The 21,021-nt window shown below is 45.2% G+C and overlaps 1 protein-coding gene and 1 pseudogene across 1 annotated transcript; both read right to left on the reverse strand.

Moving 5' to 3' along the window:
- Positions 1–1,580: 1,580 nt before the first annotated feature.
- Positions 1,581–2,056, reverse strand: LOC123417244 (annotated as a pseudogene).
- Positions 2,057–8,002: 5,946 nt separating this feature from the next.
- LOC123448205 (SWR1-complex protein 4) lies at positions 8,003–14,507 on the reverse strand. The gene is made up of 16 exons (XM_045125029.1): positions 14,256–14,507; positions 14,077–14,172; positions 13,113–13,178; positions 12,957–13,016; positions 12,807–12,863; positions 12,110–12,239; positions 11,544–11,611; positions 11,353–11,445; positions 11,203–11,250; positions 10,754–10,903; positions 10,234–10,344; positions 10,016–10,111; positions 9,729–9,800; positions 9,087–9,141; positions 8,955–8,989; positions 8,003–8,379 (listed from the first exon to the last, which is right to left on the reverse strand). Exons 1-16 carry the CDS (start codon positions 14,367–14,369, stop codon positions 8,305–8,307), a joined length of 1,326 nt encoding a protein of 441 aa, XP_044980964.1. The 5' UTR covers positions 14,370–14,507; the 3' UTR covers positions 8,003–8,304.
- Positions 14,508–21,021: the final 6,514 nt, after the last annotated feature.

Genomic DNA, 21,021 nt, shown 5'->3' on the forward strand with positions numbered 1-21,021 from the left:
ATATGCTACACGCCTCGTTCCGACACACGGAATAAAAGTTACGGACGATCTAATATATGACTATTTCCTGGAATTTATCTAATTCCGAAAAAAAACCTAAATGCCTAATGGGCCGAACAGGGGGCGCCCCATAACAAACTTGCGCTCAGAGCGAGGGAAAGGGCTGCGGGAAGTACCTTGGGGCCGGCCTGGGAAGAGGAGGCCTAGGCCTGGGGCGGAGCGAGGTGTGGCGTCCCTGGGCCAGCTCGGGGCCCAGGCGGACGAGGCCCAGGCGGGGCGGAGCGGTTGGCCGAGCGGGAGGGAGGCGGCCTGCGCGCGGTCAACGGACGGGGCGGCTGCGCTCCTCCCGTGCGGGAGCCTGGCGGCGGCCAGGCAGCACTCCGGCGAAGGAGCGCCGGCGGCGAGGGGGGATTCGGCGAGGACCAGGCGGCGCGGGCAGATCCGGCCACCAGGGTTCCGTTCCCGGTGGTGGCAGCTCGAGGCGACAGCCGGTCGCGAAGATCGGCGGCGGTCGGGATCTAGTGGCGGACAGCTCTCTGCACTGGAGCCACAGCACGACGGCGGGGAGGCGCGGGGCACGGGGCAGGGGAAGGCCGGCGGCGGCGCCCGGCGGCTGGCGAGGGACGACGCCGGGAGGAGAGCTCGGGCACGCTGCCTGCGGCGGCTGGTGCTGGTGTTGGTGCTGGCCCGGATCGGGCCCGAGCGGGCCAGATCTGGGTTACGCGGGCCGCGTCGGTGGGAGGCGCTGGAGGGCCACGTGGCGCGCTCCGATTGGCTGCAAGGGCGGCTGTGGCGGCTCAGGTGGCGGCCGGTCCTCTGGGGCGGCGCCAAGTGGTGAGGTGGTGGCGGCTTGGCGGGGAAAACGAGGCAGGAGGTGGGAGAAGGCAATTTTTGGCACGGGAGGCCGCCTATTTATAGTAAAGGGGTTCTGGGGTTAGGTTTTAGGGGGGGTTCTCAACCGATTTCGACCACGCGATCGCGATCGCACGGCTCCGATCGCGAGCTGAGGCAAGGTGGACTTAGTGGCTATGTGGAGGGGGTGTTGGACTAAGACGAAAGGGAAAACGGAAGCCCGTGACATGAATTTTAAAACACCGAGAAACGTCCGACGGTAGACCGAATACGGTGCCTCTACGGTCGACCGTTCGGGTACCAGACGAACTCCGATCGTGACGAAATTCGACAGGCGGCCTAGCTATATCTAATTACGACCGCATGCCAAGTTTCACCACGATCAGAGAAAGTTTTCAACACACTTTTAAAACAGGGTTTTGACGATGCCGCGGTGCGTGCGTGTGCGGTCGGGCTCAGAACGGACAACGACGAGAACCGGCAACTAACAACGGATGCAACTTTTGAAAACTGGCGGCAACGGAGATGCCGATGCAATGCTGATGATGCGCATGATGCGATGATGATGCGACAAAAGAAAATAGACACGCGACGAAAATGGAAAGAAAGGGGAATCTTCTGGGGCGTCGGTCTCGGGCTGTCACACTACTTCTACTTGGATAAGCAGAGTCAACAGCACAGATACATAAGCCAACCACATCTGTCACAACAAGCGACGCATCAACAGTCTAGGAAGAGGTGAACTTGGTGACGGCCTTGGTGCCTTCGAAGACGGCGTGCTTAGCGAGCTCGCCGGGGAGGACGAGGCGAACGGAGGTCTGGATCTCCTTGGAGGTGATGGTGGGCTTCTTGTTGTAGCGGGCGAGCTTGGCCGACTGCCGGCGAGCTTCTCGGAGATGTCGTTGATGAAGGAGTTCATGATGGACATGGCCTTGGAGGAGATGCCGATGTCAGGGTGCACGTGCTTCAGCACCTTGAAGATGTAGATCTTGTACGTCTCTACGCTCTTCTTGGCCTTGCTGCCCTTCTTCCGGCCCCTGGTCTTCGCCTCGCCGCCGGCCTCCTTGAACGCCGTCTTGCCCGCCGGAAGCCACTTCTCGGCCTTGGGCTTCTTGCCTGCGGGGGTCTTTTCTGCCGCCTTCTCGACCATGTTCTCGACGGCCGGCTTCTTGTCTGCCTTGGGGACCATGGCTGCGGCTGGAGCTCCGGAGGTGAGAGAGGGTGTGAGGTGTTTCGCTCGGAAGTGGGGAATTGCAGATGTGAAATGAGGAGCGGGCCGGCGAGATTATATGGTGGGGAGGAGGTCGCGCTGATTGGTGGCGAGGCAGGTGCCCTGGATCGGTAAGCTGAAATGATCCCAGCCGTTCACCGCTCCTGGGGATGGACGGGTCGGATGCGCTTCGTCGCGGACTGATGACGTGGGTGAAAGGGTTGGCAACCGAAATGGTGGCAGGAATTTTATGACTCTCCACGCTACCAGTGATGATACACCGTTGCCTTCAAAAAAAAGTGATGATACATAGTTTGTGTGTGGGGGAAGCCGGTGGTACAAGGGCAAGGACGGTACTACCATATTTTTAAATGAATAAATGTAAATTATCTAGATTCAATGTAGAGCCTAAGGAAAAGGATGGTACCAAAAAGAGTTAAATACGCCGCGGGTGCCTTAACTTGTCTATTATGATCAGCTTAGTGTCTAAACTTGCAAAATACACAATACTAATGCTATAACTTCTGTGCACACTGCATATACGGTGCCTCAGCATCTATACCGCCCTATGTGTTGTCCGTGTGGCATGACAGCTGATGGCCGGCCCACATGTCAGTGTGTGTAAGTGTGAGTGAAATGCATGGAGTTCTTTTCTTTTGCAGAAAACCGCGTGGAGTTCTTTTTTTGCAGAAAACCGCCTGAGGTTTAGTTAAACGTTATAAATAAGCCCTTTCTCTGTATGCTAATAACACCGGAAAAATAAAGTTAGGCGTTATTTAGGTGAATAGAATACGTCATTGAATGGATATCCAATATGGTATCGTTAGGTTAAATAGCATGCACGCTAGCCACGCGGACTAATAGTAAGTACTTTATGTACAACATCTAGCTAGAAACTTACTGATTCGGCCGGCTGGGTGGTGGCTGATGCCGGGGCACCCGCCTCGACAGGCTCAGGGGAGCTGTATCCTCCTCGATGTAGTCGTCCGCCTCCAGGTAAAAGAGGCGCGGGCAGATGTGACCTGGCACGTAGGGCTCGTCGCAGTTGAAACATAACCCCTGTCGGTGACGCTCGAGTTGTTCGGTCGGGGTTAGCCAGCGGAACAGTCGAGCCGTTGCCGTGGCGGGAGTTCCTGTCGTCGGCGGCGAAGTTGTTGGTGTAGAACGCCATCACGATGGTTGCCCCGACGGTGCTCCGGCGCCATCGGGGGAGAGGGGGGAGATCCCCCTCCTTCTTCTTCTTCCTTGGTCTCCCCCTAGGTGGGAGGATAGTTCCCCCTCTGGTCCATGGCCTCCATGGCTCCCGGAGGGCAAGTGCCCCTCCGAGATCGGATCCCTCTCTCTGTTTCTCTCCTCTTTTCTCTCATGTTTTCTGGCCTTTCATCGTTTCTTAAATATCCGGAGATCCATAACTCCGATCGAGCTGAAATTTTGAGGGGGTTTTATCAAAAAATTATCGTTCCTTCGACGGAAGTAGGGTCCCAACTGACTTAAGGGGGAGGGACGAGCTAATAGGGCGTGGCCAGAGGGGTTGGTCGCGCCCTATTGCCTCGTGCCTTCCTCGGGCACCATATTACATTGATTCTTCTTCCCAAAATTAACATGAGAGCGGTACTACCACTTGGGTGGCAGGGGCAGACACACAGTGCAGTGACACGAGGCCAAGAGGCGGTAGTTCCCCCGAAGTGGTACTACCGCTCTCCCCAGCGGTACTGCCATTGGGGTTGTAGTGCAACACCCCATCAACGTAGTGAGGAAGAGGGACGAAGACAATTCCGCCTAAGTGGTATTACTGCTGCCGAGAGCGGTACTATCGCAGATAAGAGGTAGTATTGCTTCCTAATACCGCTCTTAGTCTGGTGAGGGTTCCAGACCGAGAAGTAAGGGAGGTAGTGGCGTGGTAGTAATAGGTGCTGCTACCGCTCGGGAGTGGTACTACCGCGTCGTACTATCGCTCGAGAGCGGTACTACCGCGTCGTACTACCGGTCAGAAATCGCTTAGTCGGACACGAAAAATGTCGAGACACCGAAGCGAGTGGTACAACGCGTGACACTGGGCAGGGGCACTACCGCCTGTAAGTGGTACTACCGCTGCCCACAACGGTACTACCGCGGATAAGAGGTAGTACCGCTGCCTTGCGCGTTACTACCGCTTGGTTCCTTCCGGACCAGAACAAAGGGAGCAGATGAATGCATGAACACCGAAATGCCATAACTTGTGCAGATGAGTTCCAAATTGAGCAAACTCAAGCTTGTTGGGTTCAGTATGACAAGAGCTATCCAACAGTGATATAGAGATGTGAAGCCTCTAGGAATGAAGAACCGACAAAATTCCAGTATCAAAAACATCATAGAAGATGCATATGGACTCCATTTTCGATGAACTCGAGCTTTTCATGAAGATGACCATAAGCTCTAAAACTCACAAAGAGAAACACCAAACAAGAACCAAGAAAGATGATGCAAGGATGCAAATGGGTTGAGCTCTCAACAAACGATACGATCAAGCTACTCGCTCGAGAGCCCCCCTTGATAGTACGTCTATCGATCCTATAACCCGGTCTCCCGACTAACAAGATGAGACCGGTAAATATAAAACCTATCAAGGGCAAAACTTTTCCTTGCGCATAGTCCACTTGAGCTAGATGATGATGATGTCGTCCTCCTAAAGATGGACCACCTTTCTTGATTGCGTCGGCTCGATGAAGACTAGTGGATTGCTCCCCAATACTCCATTATGGCTGAGCCACTCTTTGACACATCTTCACAAGTCCATTGTCACCACAATGGACGGCAACCTTCAAGCATGATCTCTTTGTGATGCTCCACTTAAACCTCACACCGCAATATTGATGCGATCATCACTTTATGTCATCCTCCATGGGTCATATGAGATCTTCCTCTTAAAGCAAGCCCATGGAAACATACCTAACCCTACATAGAACTATCATGTAGACCATGGGTTAGTACACAAAGCGTAATGGACAATTCTTACCATACCATGGGATCACTTGATCCATGTCGGTATATATTGTACACTTTGTGTGTTGATCAACTTTGTATCGTATCTTCTCTCTTCATAAAGATGATGTCGTGAAGGTAAACATGAATGCTCACTCAATCCTATTCTTCAAGACATGCTTGCAATAAGCTCAACTATCACATGATCAATCTTTGGATAAAACCTTTAATACCACTTTGGTCACCATATAAACTCCTTGAAAGCAACAGATGGACTTCAAGAAGTGCCATGGGCAAATCCTCCGAATATAACTCAAGACAACTATTAGTCCATAGGGATTAAAACCACAAAAATATGCTCTTACAACTACACATGGAGAAATATGCTCTTACAACTACAGAAGAGATAGCTATTCTATGGAGCTTCAAATGACTTAAAACTTCAAGAAAGATTTTTTATTAAATATAAAAAATACTGGAGCAAAGAAATGCCTGAGGGGGGACAACTGTTGTCCACAAGACAACAACGGACGCCCTCATGTCTTATGAGGCCCACAATAAGCCTCATGTGCCCTCCTTTGGCTACAAGGGTCATCCGATGGTTACCTGAATACCGATACAACCGGGGCAGGGCCGGTAGTACTGCTCCAGACTCTACACCCCCTGGAGGCCGGCTCGGGCAGTTGAATAGGCCCGTGTACCCATCGTTGAACCGCGAGGAGGGTGATTCTGCTCGGGTTCACTAGCGATACAGGGCGGTGGTGGCACGGTAGTTTTGGTAATAGTTCATTTTACCAGTACTACCGGAGTACTCAGTGGTCATACCGCTTTAGACTTGGCCTCCATCGAAGGGCTCAATTGCAACGGTTTTACCAGTCGTAGTACTGCTTTAAGTGTCGCGAGTAGGGTGATTCCACTCAGGGCTTGTATGCGGGACATGGTGGTGGTCAAGCGGTTATTACAGTTTATTTAAACTGGCAACCAAACCACCCCACAATTGTACCGTTGTGACATTGTGTGTGCATGTTTCTGCCTTGGGCAGTTGTACCATTGCTCCGTGCAGTTGGACCGCCCCTATGCGAATATGTGGTTCTTCCACCTCCCACCTACCTCTTGCCTCTCTCTCTCTCCTCCAATATTTCCCTAAGCTATTTCTTACTCGATTTCCCTTCATAGCCAACTAATCTTGTTGATTTGCTAGAGATTGAGGGAGGAGACCTACATCTACACTTCCATCAAAGGAAACTTGATTCGCCAATACTTTCACTCGTGGATCCTATTACTCTTTGATGTTTGCGTACTCTAGATGAAAGAGGTCATGTCTGAGCCATATTCCATTGTGGTCAAGTTTAGTGGTGGTGTTGAGGCCTCCAATTAAGTCATGGAGAGAGCCCCAACCATGTTTGTAAAGGTTACGGTCGCCATCCTCAAGGACACCGCTAGTGGATTCATGACACCTTACATTATGGTCCTAGGGACACTTGGGGGGGGGGGGCATTGTGCCTCCATACCTCTCCAACAGAGACACCTCCCCAAAGATGGGAACTCCGACATCACATCCTCGTCTCTCACTTGTGGTTACTTCAAGCTAAAATTAGCGACGGTGCACGGGCACCGTGGTGTTCATTTTCAAAAATCATTTTTCTATAACGTAAAAAAAAAGAAACTTTTTGTAAACACATCCACACATGTATATTATGTATCTGCAAAAATTCATATCATTTTACTTTCCCACGTGGTGTACAAAAAAATCATAAATATAACGGGCTTCTTTTTTCTGTTATTGGGCCAGATTTTTTTTATTTGTGTACATCTTACAATTTACATTTTTTTAAAGGAAATTTCACAGACTAATAATGAATATGTAGAAGTTTCCACAAATTTTTTTTGAAACTTTTAAATATGTTTTTTTTTCAAAAAAAAGGTGCCAAGGTAGGGAGAAGGGGGCAGACTTTGTAAACACACATACACAAACATATTCATAGAAAGAACAACACGTAGGATGTAGGGTGTTGCACCTTCCCGGTGTCCTGAACTTGGATAAACAAATCCTCCCTCTCTGAAGTGTTTTGACCCTTGATCAAACAAAATAGGTTCTCTCCGATCTCTAATATTGACATTCATCCGTCAGACATGGTGCGTCATAGACAGTGCCCCTTCAAACTCCTGGTCCGTCGCCATCGTAATTCTGTTGCTCATAGCCTTGTCCAGTTGGGCCATAATAATTCTCGTACTGCTGCTTGGTTGAGGTCTGTTACTCAAGAGATTCATTCACTGTATCAGAAATAATCCCCATGGTTAAGAAATGAACTATCTTTTTCGAAAGAAAATAAACTCCTCACTCGTTAGTGGTGCAAACAAACGTGAATTCACCCCTTCATCAACTCGACTCGGTATCCATTCCGTTACTACTGCCGGATCGATTTCCTCCCACGCCAAGAAAAAATTCTGATACAACACAATCGCTTACTCCTCCCAAATTCACATTTTTATTTTTTATCTTCCGTGTGTCCTCCAAATAGACTTGTGATGTAGTAGCAACAGAACCATTAAACCTCCTCGACGCCTTGATTTTGTTGGTTCTGTGCCTCCTCTCAGCCTTCGCACATGAAAGACGGCTGTATTCCTGGAGCAGTCCTGATGCTCGCTAGAGCACAAAGTACAAAGACTAGGTGGATTGGCATTTTAGTTTCAGTGTCATTTCTCCAATGGTGGCACTAACACTTTGAACGTGTTTCAGTTTTGATTTGTTTATATGTCTATTTTACACGTCTATAGGATTTGATATAATTACTGTATTTACACGTTCAGGCTGTGAGCTTCCAAAAAAATGTTAATTTTTTTATGGAATTGTCCAGCTGAGTAACTTTGAGGGTATTGAGGAATCTCAATGCTCGTATGACTTCCGTAGTACTTTGTTATTTAAAGTTCAAATCTTATCTTCACACTACAGGCATCGTCCACATGGCAAGGAGCAACTTTCAACTTACTGAATTCGATAATATGGGTGTCAAAAGTATTTCTGGAATCTGGATTCCAGTTCCAATTCTTGCTCTGCTCTGAATTGTCGTGGGCATTGCTTTGCGCAAAACGGAGTTCATTTCCACAATCAACAAGGTTAAAACCACCATCAATTCCATTTTACAAAACAGGTGGCGCACGGCTAACCTAGTGTACAGAAGACTAGTCCTATTTTCCTTGGCCATCGCCCTTCTTGCCCTGGCCGGTGGTCGGCTCTGGTTGTTTAGCTACATCGCAATGTTTTATGCTGTGTCTGATTATCAATCGGACGCCTTCATCTTCCGAGGCCTCTTGCCCTGGGTTGGCGAGGGGGGTGCATCAAATCTTCCAGAGGTCTAACAAGAATGAACGGACGATTTTTATCAGTCACAGATGACAGTGTAAGATGCAAGGGACAAATTGAAGCCACCTAATATAGAGATCTTTACACACATGCACACACAAAAAAATAAGGTCCCTCATTTCCTACTGAAATCTGGACTGATCAAATGTAGATAAAATGAAGGAACCTTGGCAGTGCACCAGGGATGCAACATTCCTGCCCAACAATAATTATCGATTGCAAGCAAAATGATGATTAAAACTAAGTTATGGCCTCTACCTTAATAATGCAAGACCTTGTTCACTTTCATTTTGTGTACCAGCAGGTTCTGATAAAGCCAATTGGAGATTATTACTACCTGCCTATGCGTCCTACCAAGCCTTGCACGTAACTATAATAAAACAAAACTACGACACCAGTAGATCATTAAAGTTACTGTATACGCTCAGACTAGATCTTGCCCACTTGTGTACAAAGTCGAGACACTAAAGGTACATGCTGAATCAAAGACGACATATACTACCACATACAAAAGGAAAAATTAAAACAAAGTATAACATCAACGAGAAAATGAAAGAAAAAACAAACCTTCCGCTTGTGGTCCCGTTTGACTGCTCTCTCACCTGAAGTAACATGCAAAATATGTACAGAGAAGTATAACCCGTCATCAATTCCAAGAGAAAAGAATAATGTAAAATCAAATGATCTGCATTAAATTACCTCCAAACCCAGCCATATCAGGGACAAAGGGTCGATCAATATCCCTATTAGAACGCTGCAAAAGAAAACACTGAAATGTTATTATTAGCTAAAAGCAATTAATGTTTGGCAGGGCATTGGCATTTGGCACCGGCAGCACAATTATAAAGAAATGAAAAGAATCCCCCTTCTGTCTCTGCCAGAACGTTCCACTAGCTACATGGTACCTATACAGTAGTTAATATATACTCCCTCCGTTCCTAAATATACGTCTTTTTAGAGGTTCCACTAGAGGATTATATATGGATGTATATAGACATACTTTTGAGTGTAGATTCACTCATTTTGCTCCGTATGTAGTCCCCTTGTGGAATCTCTAAAAAGACTTATATTTAGGAACGGAGGGAGTATGATGGATTATCACACACATCTTAATCTTTGGATATTGTAAGCAGACTTCTGTTGGTATCACTTTGCACCGCTCTTTTAAGACTTCAGTAAGCCCTTTAATATCAGTACTTCTATTCACGAGTTACCTCTTGCAGTTATAGAAAGCTTGCCGTGGTACTTCTTTTGTGAAATCTAATGCAGATAATTTACCATATCACATGACTTCCACACAGAAACAGAGAGGAAAAGGGCAGTTACCCATTCTGTATGTACCTTAGGTGTGGTCGGTGCCTCTGTGAATGAACTTTCTCTGTTTGCTAAAACTTCAGCCTCTTTATTTTGTAGCTACAGATACAGAAGAAAACAAATTGTTAGTTGAAAGGAGGGCACATATAACCACATAAATACGATGCCAGATGTTGCCAATTTTCTCCTTTCTTTTAATGGTGTTTTCAACAGGCACTTCCAAAATATCAGTACACAGATGGAGGATAGATACTTTTGGAAGACAAAATGGAAATATCAGACTAAAGCATCTGGGAGCTCCTTCAGGAAAGTACCTGCTTCTGTATGTTAAGCAGTGTGAGTATCTCGTTCCGTAACTCAAGATGTTCCGCACAAACTGCTTTTGTTGGGACCTTAGGCTTCAAATTTACCTACAAAAAGGTTATAGTCACAGTATAAGTTTGTAGCAAAACTTGGTAATTAGACCTAAAACACAATTGAAGCCTAATGTGTTGGTGCATGTCAAGGGCAGACTGGTGCCACGAAAACAAACCCCGAGATCTTGTAGAGTCTGATCCACCCTTTTAATCATTCTAATGCCAGCTGAAGCAGTTACAGCTTGAACCATTTGATCAAGTGCATGGGTTCTCAAATACACTTTAAGCTGAAAGAGTAGGTAAAGTTAGTCAAATTCATCTAAAAAGAAAAGTATGCAGATAGATATATCATTCTTCATTTGATCAATAGACACCTTCATTCAACAAGATGGCAAGACAATTGACATAATTAACCTGAACTACTTGTGGTGTGTTTAGCACAGTGCAAGAACAGCACTTTCCCTTGCAACGAACAAGGCTCAACTATGAAAGCGGGCATACATTTCTAATGTAATGACCGGAAAACACAATTAGAGATCACTTAGATCCCACAAATCCAACAAGATAGAAGCAAGACATAAGAAAACATAATTTGTAACTAAACAAGATACCAACTGTAACTACAAATGTCAGCACAACAGCTAAATATATAACTTAAAAAGAAACTACTTAAGCAACCTATAGTTTGAGAGTTACCATCCGCAGTGTATCAGGTATGGAGGTATTCGCTGCTGCAGCTGGATGTGTAGCAGCTGAAGATGGAAGATTGTTGCTCAAGGGAGATACACCGTCAGCAGGAACCGCAGCATTAGGAAAGCTCGTCGGTGCTATGGCTTCTTCCACGTTCTGCACACAAATCTTGAACTATTAACCAGATAGAGCAAACAATCTAATCTCTAAGAATTAACTATGACAAAATATCAAGGTTAGTCAATAAACAGTTATATCACACACTTCCCGCACGAGCTGGAACATCAAAAGGTTAAAATGCCACTTGCTTAACGAAATTATGAATATCTGGAAGATTTGCCATTAGTGATTTTACACTGAGAATATCCTACAAGTTACCTTTCAAATGTTCTTGCTTAAGAATTAAGATTACTTTAACAATAAGAAATACAGAATCCAATGTACTGATTTCTCACTTTATTAGCAGCACGGGATTCCATAATGCGTTTCGCTTCTGCTAAAACCTGAAAAGGCAACAGTTGGGTATCAGATACGTGACTAGAATCTTAAGAATTGCAGACATCATAAACCAAATAATCAAAATATCATTGCAGGAAATTTCTCACCTCAGCATCCTTTCGTTCTTGCTGTTTTGTTTGGGAGAAGAGTGCAGACAATGCACGTTTTCTCTCGGTTTCATGAGCAGCATTGAAGGTTTCCTGAGAAGAAACACAATTGAAGATATGTGGGTATAGCAAAATCTATACCATAACATTGAAGTAATTACTTTTAGGTAGGGAAGAGAATCAACTTATACCTTCACAAGAGGGTTTCCGGCAACTTCATCGAATGACCGAGCTCTTGCAATTAAAAGAGCCCTAGTAACTGCGATCAAGAAGGCGCAATAGCTAGTATCACAGTAAACTCACAATAATACATAAATTGAATTGCTGGAGATACAATTAGACTGATCATACATGTTAGCTTTACTAATTACTAGTTATATATGCTAAATATAAAGTCATGACAGCACTAACTCTCATAATAATGTTAGTACATAGAAAGAAAGACTTGCACACATAGGAGTGTGGATGCATATATAACAGGCCAGATGCCATTGTGAACAACCTTTATGCAGTAATTTAACGGAAAAAGGTCAGAAGTTACAAGAGCATGTTGTTTAAAGGATCTATGGTATAAACTAGACAACTAGTTACTCGATCGTCCCATATATTGAATGACAACAGATGGAACAATCCTAAGTAACTCAGTGTTGTTTGCTTTTGAGCATGTAATATGCATGTATAAACATTAAAGTAGGAATGGGAGACCTTTGCCAGGTGACCTTTATCTGAACATAAAGATGTACATATTTAAAAGTACCTGAATAATAACGGCTCTTTAGATCTTCCACGCTTCGAGAAGTTGGAAACCTATCTGCTATTACTATGAAACGAAGGTCAAAGCGCTGACATAATTCAAACAGCTGGTCTGTTTCTTCTCTGCTCCATGTCTGAAACAAGCACATCAAACGTTCTATTCTACTTAAAAACAACAAATTATGAACAAAACCGTACTATGGAAATTGAATGCAACACCCTAAATGATCAAAAGATTTGTCTATGCCAGAAATGACTGCAAAAGGACAGGCAGTAACACATGCTCCTGAAATTGTTATGTTATAAGGCAGACTAATGACCCAAAGTAACATACACAGGTAAGGGCAAAACAGAATTGAGCAATTTTAAAACTGTCCAACACTCTGATTGTTGCATCCAAGATCTCAAAGATATTATGAGGTAGAATTAATAAGCACCAAGAGGCCATGTCCGACCAATTAAGACTTGTTTACTGGCATCTTCAAATAGCTGGCCACAAAAGTGTCAACGACAAATAGAAAAGTTTCATTTGTTTCAAATCTTTGAATTAAACAGAATTACATCTAGTAATGGCAATAATTGTTCACAAGCATTAAGTGGCACTAAAACCTCGGCGCAAATCAGCACAATGTTCCGATTGTAACAATAAAAGTGAGAATTAACAACCGAGCTTACATAATTTTACAGTAAACAGTACCTACAGGTTCAGTTAAATATTTCTCATACTCCTCATCGGTGTATTTAAGAACATCCACCTTCTGCAAAAGAAAGCGACAAACAAAAAATGTAAGCCCACAATATTGTAAGAGAACATTTCTTGTTCGATGATGTAACTAACACAATATACTCACCGTGTTGTATTTTGCGAAGTCATAATCACCAGTTGGTGGAACATTATTTACAACTCTAACCTGTAAGAAAAGGGTCAGAAATACGGTGAGTCCGCGAGTTAGTCATACTAAATATTTTAAGATGTACACGACATTAGTGAAGCGTCAGAGACAGACCCAGTGGTAAAGTTGCAGATTGTCAGTTCGTGCAGATGATGTGAAAGGTAGCCACCGCCATGCTACCTGCGCAAGTAATTGATATTCTCAAGTTAAACCACATACAGCAGTCCATTGGTCCCAACAGCATTCCCCAGATATAAGTGACAGACTGGACACTTCATGCTTGGAATTCATGTTATGCATAAAGCCAATAGTATCATTCAAACTAGGTGTGCGGAAACTATTACAGTGTCCCATGCAGTGATAATGATATAAATTTGCTGACCAGAGCATATAACATTTTAATGATCTGAAATAAAGGAACAATCAACAGAAAACCAAATGCTAAGCTAAAATAAGAAAGGATGGCATATAAGACTAGTCATGTTCTGCATTCTATGGCATGAAGTTCAACACAAAGCTGATTTATCATGCTATATGATACTAGACTTACCCTTACACAACTATTTAATAACACTAACTGCACAAATTTAGATCACTAGCAGATATGAAAGCAACACAGAAGGTCGGCAGTCCTACGAAAGCAGAAGTCTGACTGTGATTCATAGAGTATAATTACAAAAGAAAATATCAAGTTTGAGATCAAAATGTTTCATTAAGTGGGGGTGCATGTCATATGCATTATGTTTCTTTGACCGGGTAGCACCAAAAGTCTTCGCTGGCGACTACCCAGATGATACAATGCACCCGATGCGATTTAGTATGATAACAAAGTGCTGGCTTGACCGCCAACTCAATACAGCAATTAATTTGTACATGAACCAACCCGCAAAAAAAAAGGTACATGAATCAGTTAACATTTCGTGTGTACTCCTAGCTCAACCCCGCAGGTAATGACCACACTCTGGATGCCAAATTCTCATACGCACAAATAGTAGTGTATGGAAATCTGAGTTCAAATGGTACAGCAGTAACCAGTTTATTCAGTAGATAGCTGAAACCAGAAGAGTTGCTCGCCCACCTTCTCCTTCTCAACAGCAGGCCGGCGCTTCAGGTGCGAGGCCTCGATGGTCGGCATGAGCGGCGCCATTCCCACCCCTCCGGTGAGCGCGTACACCTAGATCCGCACAACGGGCGTCAGCGCCGGGAGAACAACCAAACGCGCGGAGGAGGGCGGGGGAGGGTGACGAAGGGCGGTACCTCGCGCGAGACGCCATCGGGCTTGCGCTGCGGCTCCTTGGGCGGCCGCGGCTTCTTCTCCTGGGCGGACGGGAAGGAGGTCTTCTGGAGCCCGAGGATGTCCTTCGCGTCCATGGAGGACGGCCGGAGGAGGACGGGGACGCCGGTGGGTCGAGCTAGGGTTAGGGCTCTCGACGGTCGTCTTACCGCGACATGGGGGACGTCTCGAGCTCTCGCGAGGGGAAACGGATGCCGGGTTGGGGAAGGCGATGGTTAGCGGGCCGGGAAAAGCTCGATCCAGACCCGGTAGGCGAAGCTGTCCGGAATCCGGATCTGGCCCAGCAGTAGGGATGTAGAGCGGTACCCGATCCGTCCCGCTTCCAAGTCAAAATATCTTAGGTTAGTTATAATTTTTTGGTCAAATTTATCTTAATTTAAACTAATATTATGTTACCCTACCCAGGAGGCAGGAGGTCACTTTCCGACCCTTGCTTGTCAGAAAATTGATTGATAGTTGGAAAACGATTTTCTGGATGGGAAAAATAGACGAATAACAATTGTAATCACAGGTAGAAGAATATTTTTCTTTAAAAAGGATCCCAATCTTGTCTTAGAAAAAGGTTCACCGTAAAGACCGGTAGGTCCTGATTCGTTCGATCTGCTCATCATGCGATTTCTCATTGTAACAAGATTCTTGTTGCAATTGGAACATGATTGCACAAACATCATGCAACAAAAAAGCACCAGTGGCTCGCGCAATTGCAGAAATCCTAACCTGGCCATCCTAAGGAGACGACAAGAATATATGTCAGAGCTGTGTCGAATATGTCCCGACGGACAAACTTGAAAAGGATGGGAGTCTCAAAGACCGACTCGGATATGCAGCGTTGTCATTCGTTCAAGTGTTGCATACACGGAGACTAAAATCCTAATCTATCTCTACTAGGAGGAGCGAGGCACCGAGATTCCCCTCCCCACTATTGATCGTCGAAGCGGTAGGTAGAGAGCGGCAAATCCATGTGGCTCGCCAATAGAGATCGGGAGGAGGCAGGCTTTGCCTTTGTATTCTCGTGAGAGGGGAAAAGTTAAATCAAGATATAAGATAATAGAGATATGGTCATTTTTATAAACAACAAACATAAGGTATACCCACAACACCCCGCAATGCTCTCCAAATTTTACCTACCGTATATTAGAAAATATCATCTGCCAAAGACTAGAGTGATGGATCCATGTCGTTGACAAAATAATTACATACACCTCGCTGCTAATGGAAAATTCATTTTTGTACTGAAATAATAATCCACTTTGATGAGTGATACGTCTCCAATATATCTATAATTTATTAATTACTCATGCCATGTTTACAACATTTTATATGGTTTTGGTATGATTTGCATGGAACTAACCCGAACTCACGTTGTTTTCAGCAAAACTACCGTGATGTTGTTTTTTGTGCAGAAATAAAAGTTTTCAAAATTGGACGAATTTTTTTGACATTTGTTTGGAAGAAAAGAGAAATACTATAGCAAAGAACCACCAGAGGGGAGTCTGGTGCCCACTAGGTACTAGGGCGCCCCGAGGCACTCTGGTGCCTAGTGGGCCATCTTGACGTGAGACTGACGTCAAAAATTCTTATAAATGCAGAAACCCCCAGAAATAACCCTAGATCAAAAGTTCCGCCACCGCAAGCCTTTGTAGCCACGAAAAAACAATCGGGAGCCCATTTCGACACCCTGTCGGAGGGGGAGATCATCACCGGAGGCCATCTTCATCATCCCTATGGCCACCATGACGAGGAGGGAGTAGTCCACCCTCGGGGCTAAGGTTTTGTACGAGTAGCTATGTGTTTAATCTCTCTCTCTCTCTCTCTCTCTCGTGTTCTTGAGATGACACGATCTTGATGTATCGCAGGTTTGTTAATATAATTGGATCATATGGTGTTTCTCGCTCTCTATCTTGTTGTGATGAATTGAGTTTTCCCTTTGAGATTTCATTTTATCGTATTGAATACTTTTATGGATTTGAGAGCACTTGATTTATGTCTTGCTATGCATACCCGTGGTGATAATGGGGTATCATATTAATTCACTTGATATATGTTTTGGCACACAACTCGCGCATTCCCGAGGTGACATTGGGGTAATCTACGCATAGGGGTTAATGCACGTTCTCGTCTTTGTTTCTCCGGTAGAAATCTTGGGGCACTCTTTGAGGTTCTTTGTGTTGGATTGGGTATTATGAATATGTAGTGCCCCAAGTGTAAAGCCTTCCCTTTTTGGAACCTTCCATGTGGGACCACCTTGACATGTTATGAGAGAGTCTTATTGCTTCTATCATTTGATGTGTTGGCTCATCATTATTTCCTTCCCTTGCATTCATGCATAACATAACATTTCATGCCATGTCTTGTGATGTTGCATTGTGGTCTTACCATGTCATGTTGTGATCTTGTGAATTCTTGTGTGATGCTCATGAGATGTTGGGGTGAGTAGAAGTGATGTGGTGGTTGTTTACTTCAAAACCCTTTTCTAATTCAAAAACCCCCTTTTCTCTTTTAATCTCAAGTTCAAATTCCACTTGCTCCTAAGCTGATTTATAAATGTCTTTTGTTTAGGAAATAATGTGGGTATATTGGGGTGCTAAATTTGTTGTTTTGAAAAATGTTCTAAAGGGTGCAAAATAAACACAAAACAGAAACTTTAATGCTGTTTTGTATTTATTTAGTTTGCCCCAAAAATTCCTTTAGTATTTTATATAAATGGGGTATTTATTTTCAGGTCCAGGGGCATTTTTGTTTTGTTTTTATCTTCAATGGTTTGCCCTGTGGGCCTTTTCTTTTCTCTGTCCTTTAGTTAAATAGAAAAGCACCAGGGAATTATTTTTTCTCTTAAGTGGCGCACTGGTGGGCTCACTCCCGCGCAGCTTGGCCCATCTCTCCCTTACCTCCACGCACAGGAGCCCAGCGTGCGTGCCTTCGTTCTCCCTGACGGCGTTCCCCCTCTCTGCCGCTTTCCGTCAGCATCAGAGAGAGAGAGAGAGAGCATGCCGTGAGGTCTCACGGACGTCGAGGTCCCCCCTTATAACGTGTTGGCGTCCATGCCTCCCTCTCCTAGGGTTCCCTCTTCTCCCCATCGGCGCCGCCACCTCTCTCCATCTCAATCTCTTCTTCTTCTTCCCCTGGTAAGTTCGTGTAGGTTAGCAGCAGAGAGAGAGAGGGAAGTGCTCGCCGCTTCTACCCCCGCCTTCGTCGCCGTCCGGCGAGGCCACCATGTCCAGGAGCTCGGGAAGACTCCCCGCGTCCCATTCCCGACCTCGCTGAGGCCGGGGAGCGCCCTCCTCGACGGCCAGGAGCTCGTCACTGCATCGTCCGCGGTGAACTTCTTCTTCCCCATCGACGTGTAGCAGTGAGCTTCTTCCACGCCGGTCTGCTTCCTCTCCGTCGCCTCTTCCTCCGTTCGGTCCTCTCCTTCCTTCCCCAAGGTGAGGTACCTTCCCCCTTCCTTCTTCCCCCCGTAGATCGGTCGGATACGAGGTAGAGTTCGTCGTGTTCTTCTCTAATGCAGAGTAGACCAGAACCGTAGTGATGCATGTGTGCGTGTATCTTCTCTGTCAGGCTTGTGTGCGGTAGGGAGCGACATAGCAGGGGCTCCTCCCTCCCCTGGTAGCGATCAGTTGTAGGGATCGCCTCTTTGTCATGGCGCAGCAGCAGTAGCAGCACGACGAGGAGCCGACGTTCCTTCCTGTCGAGGCGCGTCTCTGTAGGTGCAGGGCAGAGCTCGCGGTAGGGTAAGTTTACCTTGCCAAACTATCCTCCTCTCTCAGGTTCCCAGTCGTAGCGCAGTGGTGCGGCCTTGTGTGTATTCCCTAACAGGTTCAGGGTTCGAATCCCAGAGGTGAACCCCCTTTTTATTTCCTTTATTCGACATGCAGCAGAGAGACTTAACCTTCATGTTCCCCTCTCTCTGTCAACTAGATGCTAGCAGCAGAGTGGTTTGCTTGGTGGCTTAGATGCAGGGGCTCTGGGGTTCGAATCCCAGAGAGGCCCCATTTTCTTTTTCCCTTATTCCTATTTTTTTCCTTTGCTTTTGCTTGCTACACTTGTGCCTAAAACAATAGATGACTATGGTATTCTATTTTTTTACAATAGATGACTATAGTATTCTATTTTTTTCCCTTTTGCTTGATGGAGGAGTGGCAGAAAGCATGTATGTGTGTTATTGTAGATATGTGTGTTAATGTGTGTGTGTGAGTGCTTGAGGGTGAGTGTGTGTGCAAGTGTGTGTGTGTCTCTACACACATGCTTGTGCAATTGCACAAGCACTTGAGACGAGCCTTGTGTTGTGTGTTTTAGTAGATTCATGTGCATGTGTAGATAGTGTGGCGATATGATGGTTCCATGTTTTAACTTGTTTAGTAGATCCCCTTCATTTTGGTTCTTGGGAGTAAGTGCTTGCCTTGAGGTAGTGGTGGTGATATGTGTGTGGTGAGACAGCCCCATTTGCAACTTGTGCACTTCCTCATGTTTAATATGAGAGAGGGCATGATGTTTGTGTGTGTGGGTGATTTGATGAGAGAAGTATTTGTGTTGTTGATGTGCTTGACACCAACATGGGGTACAAACCCATGAGATGTCTTTGTGCACATGAGCATAGCTATGTGTTAGTTGTTCTAGTGAATGCACATGAGATGTTGCACTATTCACTATATAGGAACCTATGTTGTTTTCCCTTCCTAGTTTGTGATCACTTGCTCCAAGCAAGTGCATATGTTTTATATATGGTTTTGGGGTAGAAAGATCCCAGGAATCCTTTGGTGAAATCATTTTTGCCATTGGAACATTTTCTGGAAAATCATATTTGCATTTTCTTCTAAGTTTAGAGCTTGGTTCCATGAATTGTGATGTGCTCTTGTGTTTGTTTCTTGTTTGTGGTAGTAGAGGGTGACCCTCTCTACCACATGTTGGTTTCAATTCATGATTTGGAATCCATGTGTGCAAGTTGTGCCCATCCAAAGTAGGCTTGTGGCTGAAATTCCAGCTTAGTGAAAATCTGGAATTTTCACTAAGTCTGAGAATCTGTTTATATTTTCTTCCCCTGTAGATGAGGCTGTGCTGGTCATTGTGTTGTGATCTAGCTCTAGCTTTCAACTACAAAGTTGGACCTGATATGCTTGTATAGCTCCCTATAAAATTTCATGTCATTTGGAGCCCTGTAGGTATTGTTTTGGCTGCTGTCAAAAAGCTTCAGAGCAAAGACAGAAAGTCAGGTGCAGGAATTTTCACTAAGTCCCTGAGATCTGATGGTTTTGGGGATGTTTGCAGCCTTGTATCTTCCTGTGTTTAATTCCTTTTTGTGTGATTCTTGCTTGTTCTGGTAGAATTCTTGGCTAGCTACAGCCACATATATTAATTGTCATAGTTGGGTGGCTGTAGGTGCTTTGCATGTAGCTCACAAAGTGCTATGATGCAGTTTATGGTAGAATTGTGTAGTTTTGTCATTTTGATGATTGTGAGTGCTTAGTTGATGTTGTGGTGTTCTTCCTTGCTCCAATCCATTCATGTTGGGTTGTTATATGTCTTGTCAACCTGGGAAAACCAGATTTGTGCCATGTGAGTGTGTGGTGATGATTTTGACACGTAAGGCTTCATATCTTGTTTCGTTGATTACCGTTGATCCGTAGCTCCGATTGTAATGTTCTTTATATGGTTTTGCATCATTTTCACGAGACACATCTGATCATGTCATTCTCATGCATCTCAAAATAGGTTAGTATGCAGTTCTGTCCAGGAACTTGTTTTAGCTCCTTAAGCTTGTGCTAGTGATAGAAATAGTGATGCATGCTCATTCTTCATCTCATGCATCATGTGCTTGTTGCATCTTGAGGTGCTGTTGTTCATTGGATGTTATTCTTATGTTGGGTAGCACCGGGATCGGAGAACGAGTACGTGGATTCGGGAGAGTACGTGCAGGACGAACAAGAACCATTTCGAGCTGAGGATATCACAGGCAAGATGATATGACCTTGATTCCATCTCTAGACTTGTTATGCTAGTTTGTGTTTCCATGTCATATTGCTCGCTGCCTACCACTGAATTAAATTGCCTCTTGATATGCCATGAACCCAAACACTGATCCCTTCCTAGCAAACTTGAATGGCTAAGTAGGCTTTGCTCAGCTGCTAATGTTAGCGTTGCTAGATGCAGGTGCTTTGTCTCATGTGACAACATGAGCTTTATATCATTATCTTAAATTTTGTTATTTAATTAAGGCACCTATATACTTGGTAAATGACGGAAGGCCTAGCCTCTTGCCGGGTGCTTTGTTCCGTTATTGTCGCCATAGTTACCGGCTACCGGTGTTTGATTCCATATTGATCGCTCCTAACACGTTCGGGGTTGTTATGGGGACCCCCTCGATAAATCGCGTAGTGTTAAGGCTTGTCCGGCAGGACCCAACATTGGTTTTATTGCTAATCACTTAATAACCTGCATAGGGAATAGCTACCCCGAGGAATTTAATCAACAACCCAGGCCAGTGCTCCTCATGAGTGTTGGTCCAAACTAGAGTCATGTGCGGGGCCAACCAGGGGCAACTCGGGAGATGTCTATCAGGCCACTGTACGTTGTGCTCATCCGGCGTGTCCTGAGACTGAGATACGCGGCTCTTATCAGGGTCGTCGACACGTTGGGAGGTCCTGCTAGCCTTGTCTTACCTTAGCGATATATCTTGCGTATAGGAATCCCAGTGAAGCTTTGGTTTCCCCCAGAGTTGAGGTTTTCCTGTAA

Source organism: Hordeum vulgare, chromosome 1H (genome assembly GCF_904849725.1).
Source record: "Hordeum vulgare subsp. vulgare chromosome 1H, MorexV3_pseudomolecules_assembly, whole genome shotgun sequence".
Lineage (NCBI taxonomy): Eukaryota > Viridiplantae > Streptophyta > Magnoliopsida > Poales > Poaceae > Hordeum > Hordeum vulgare.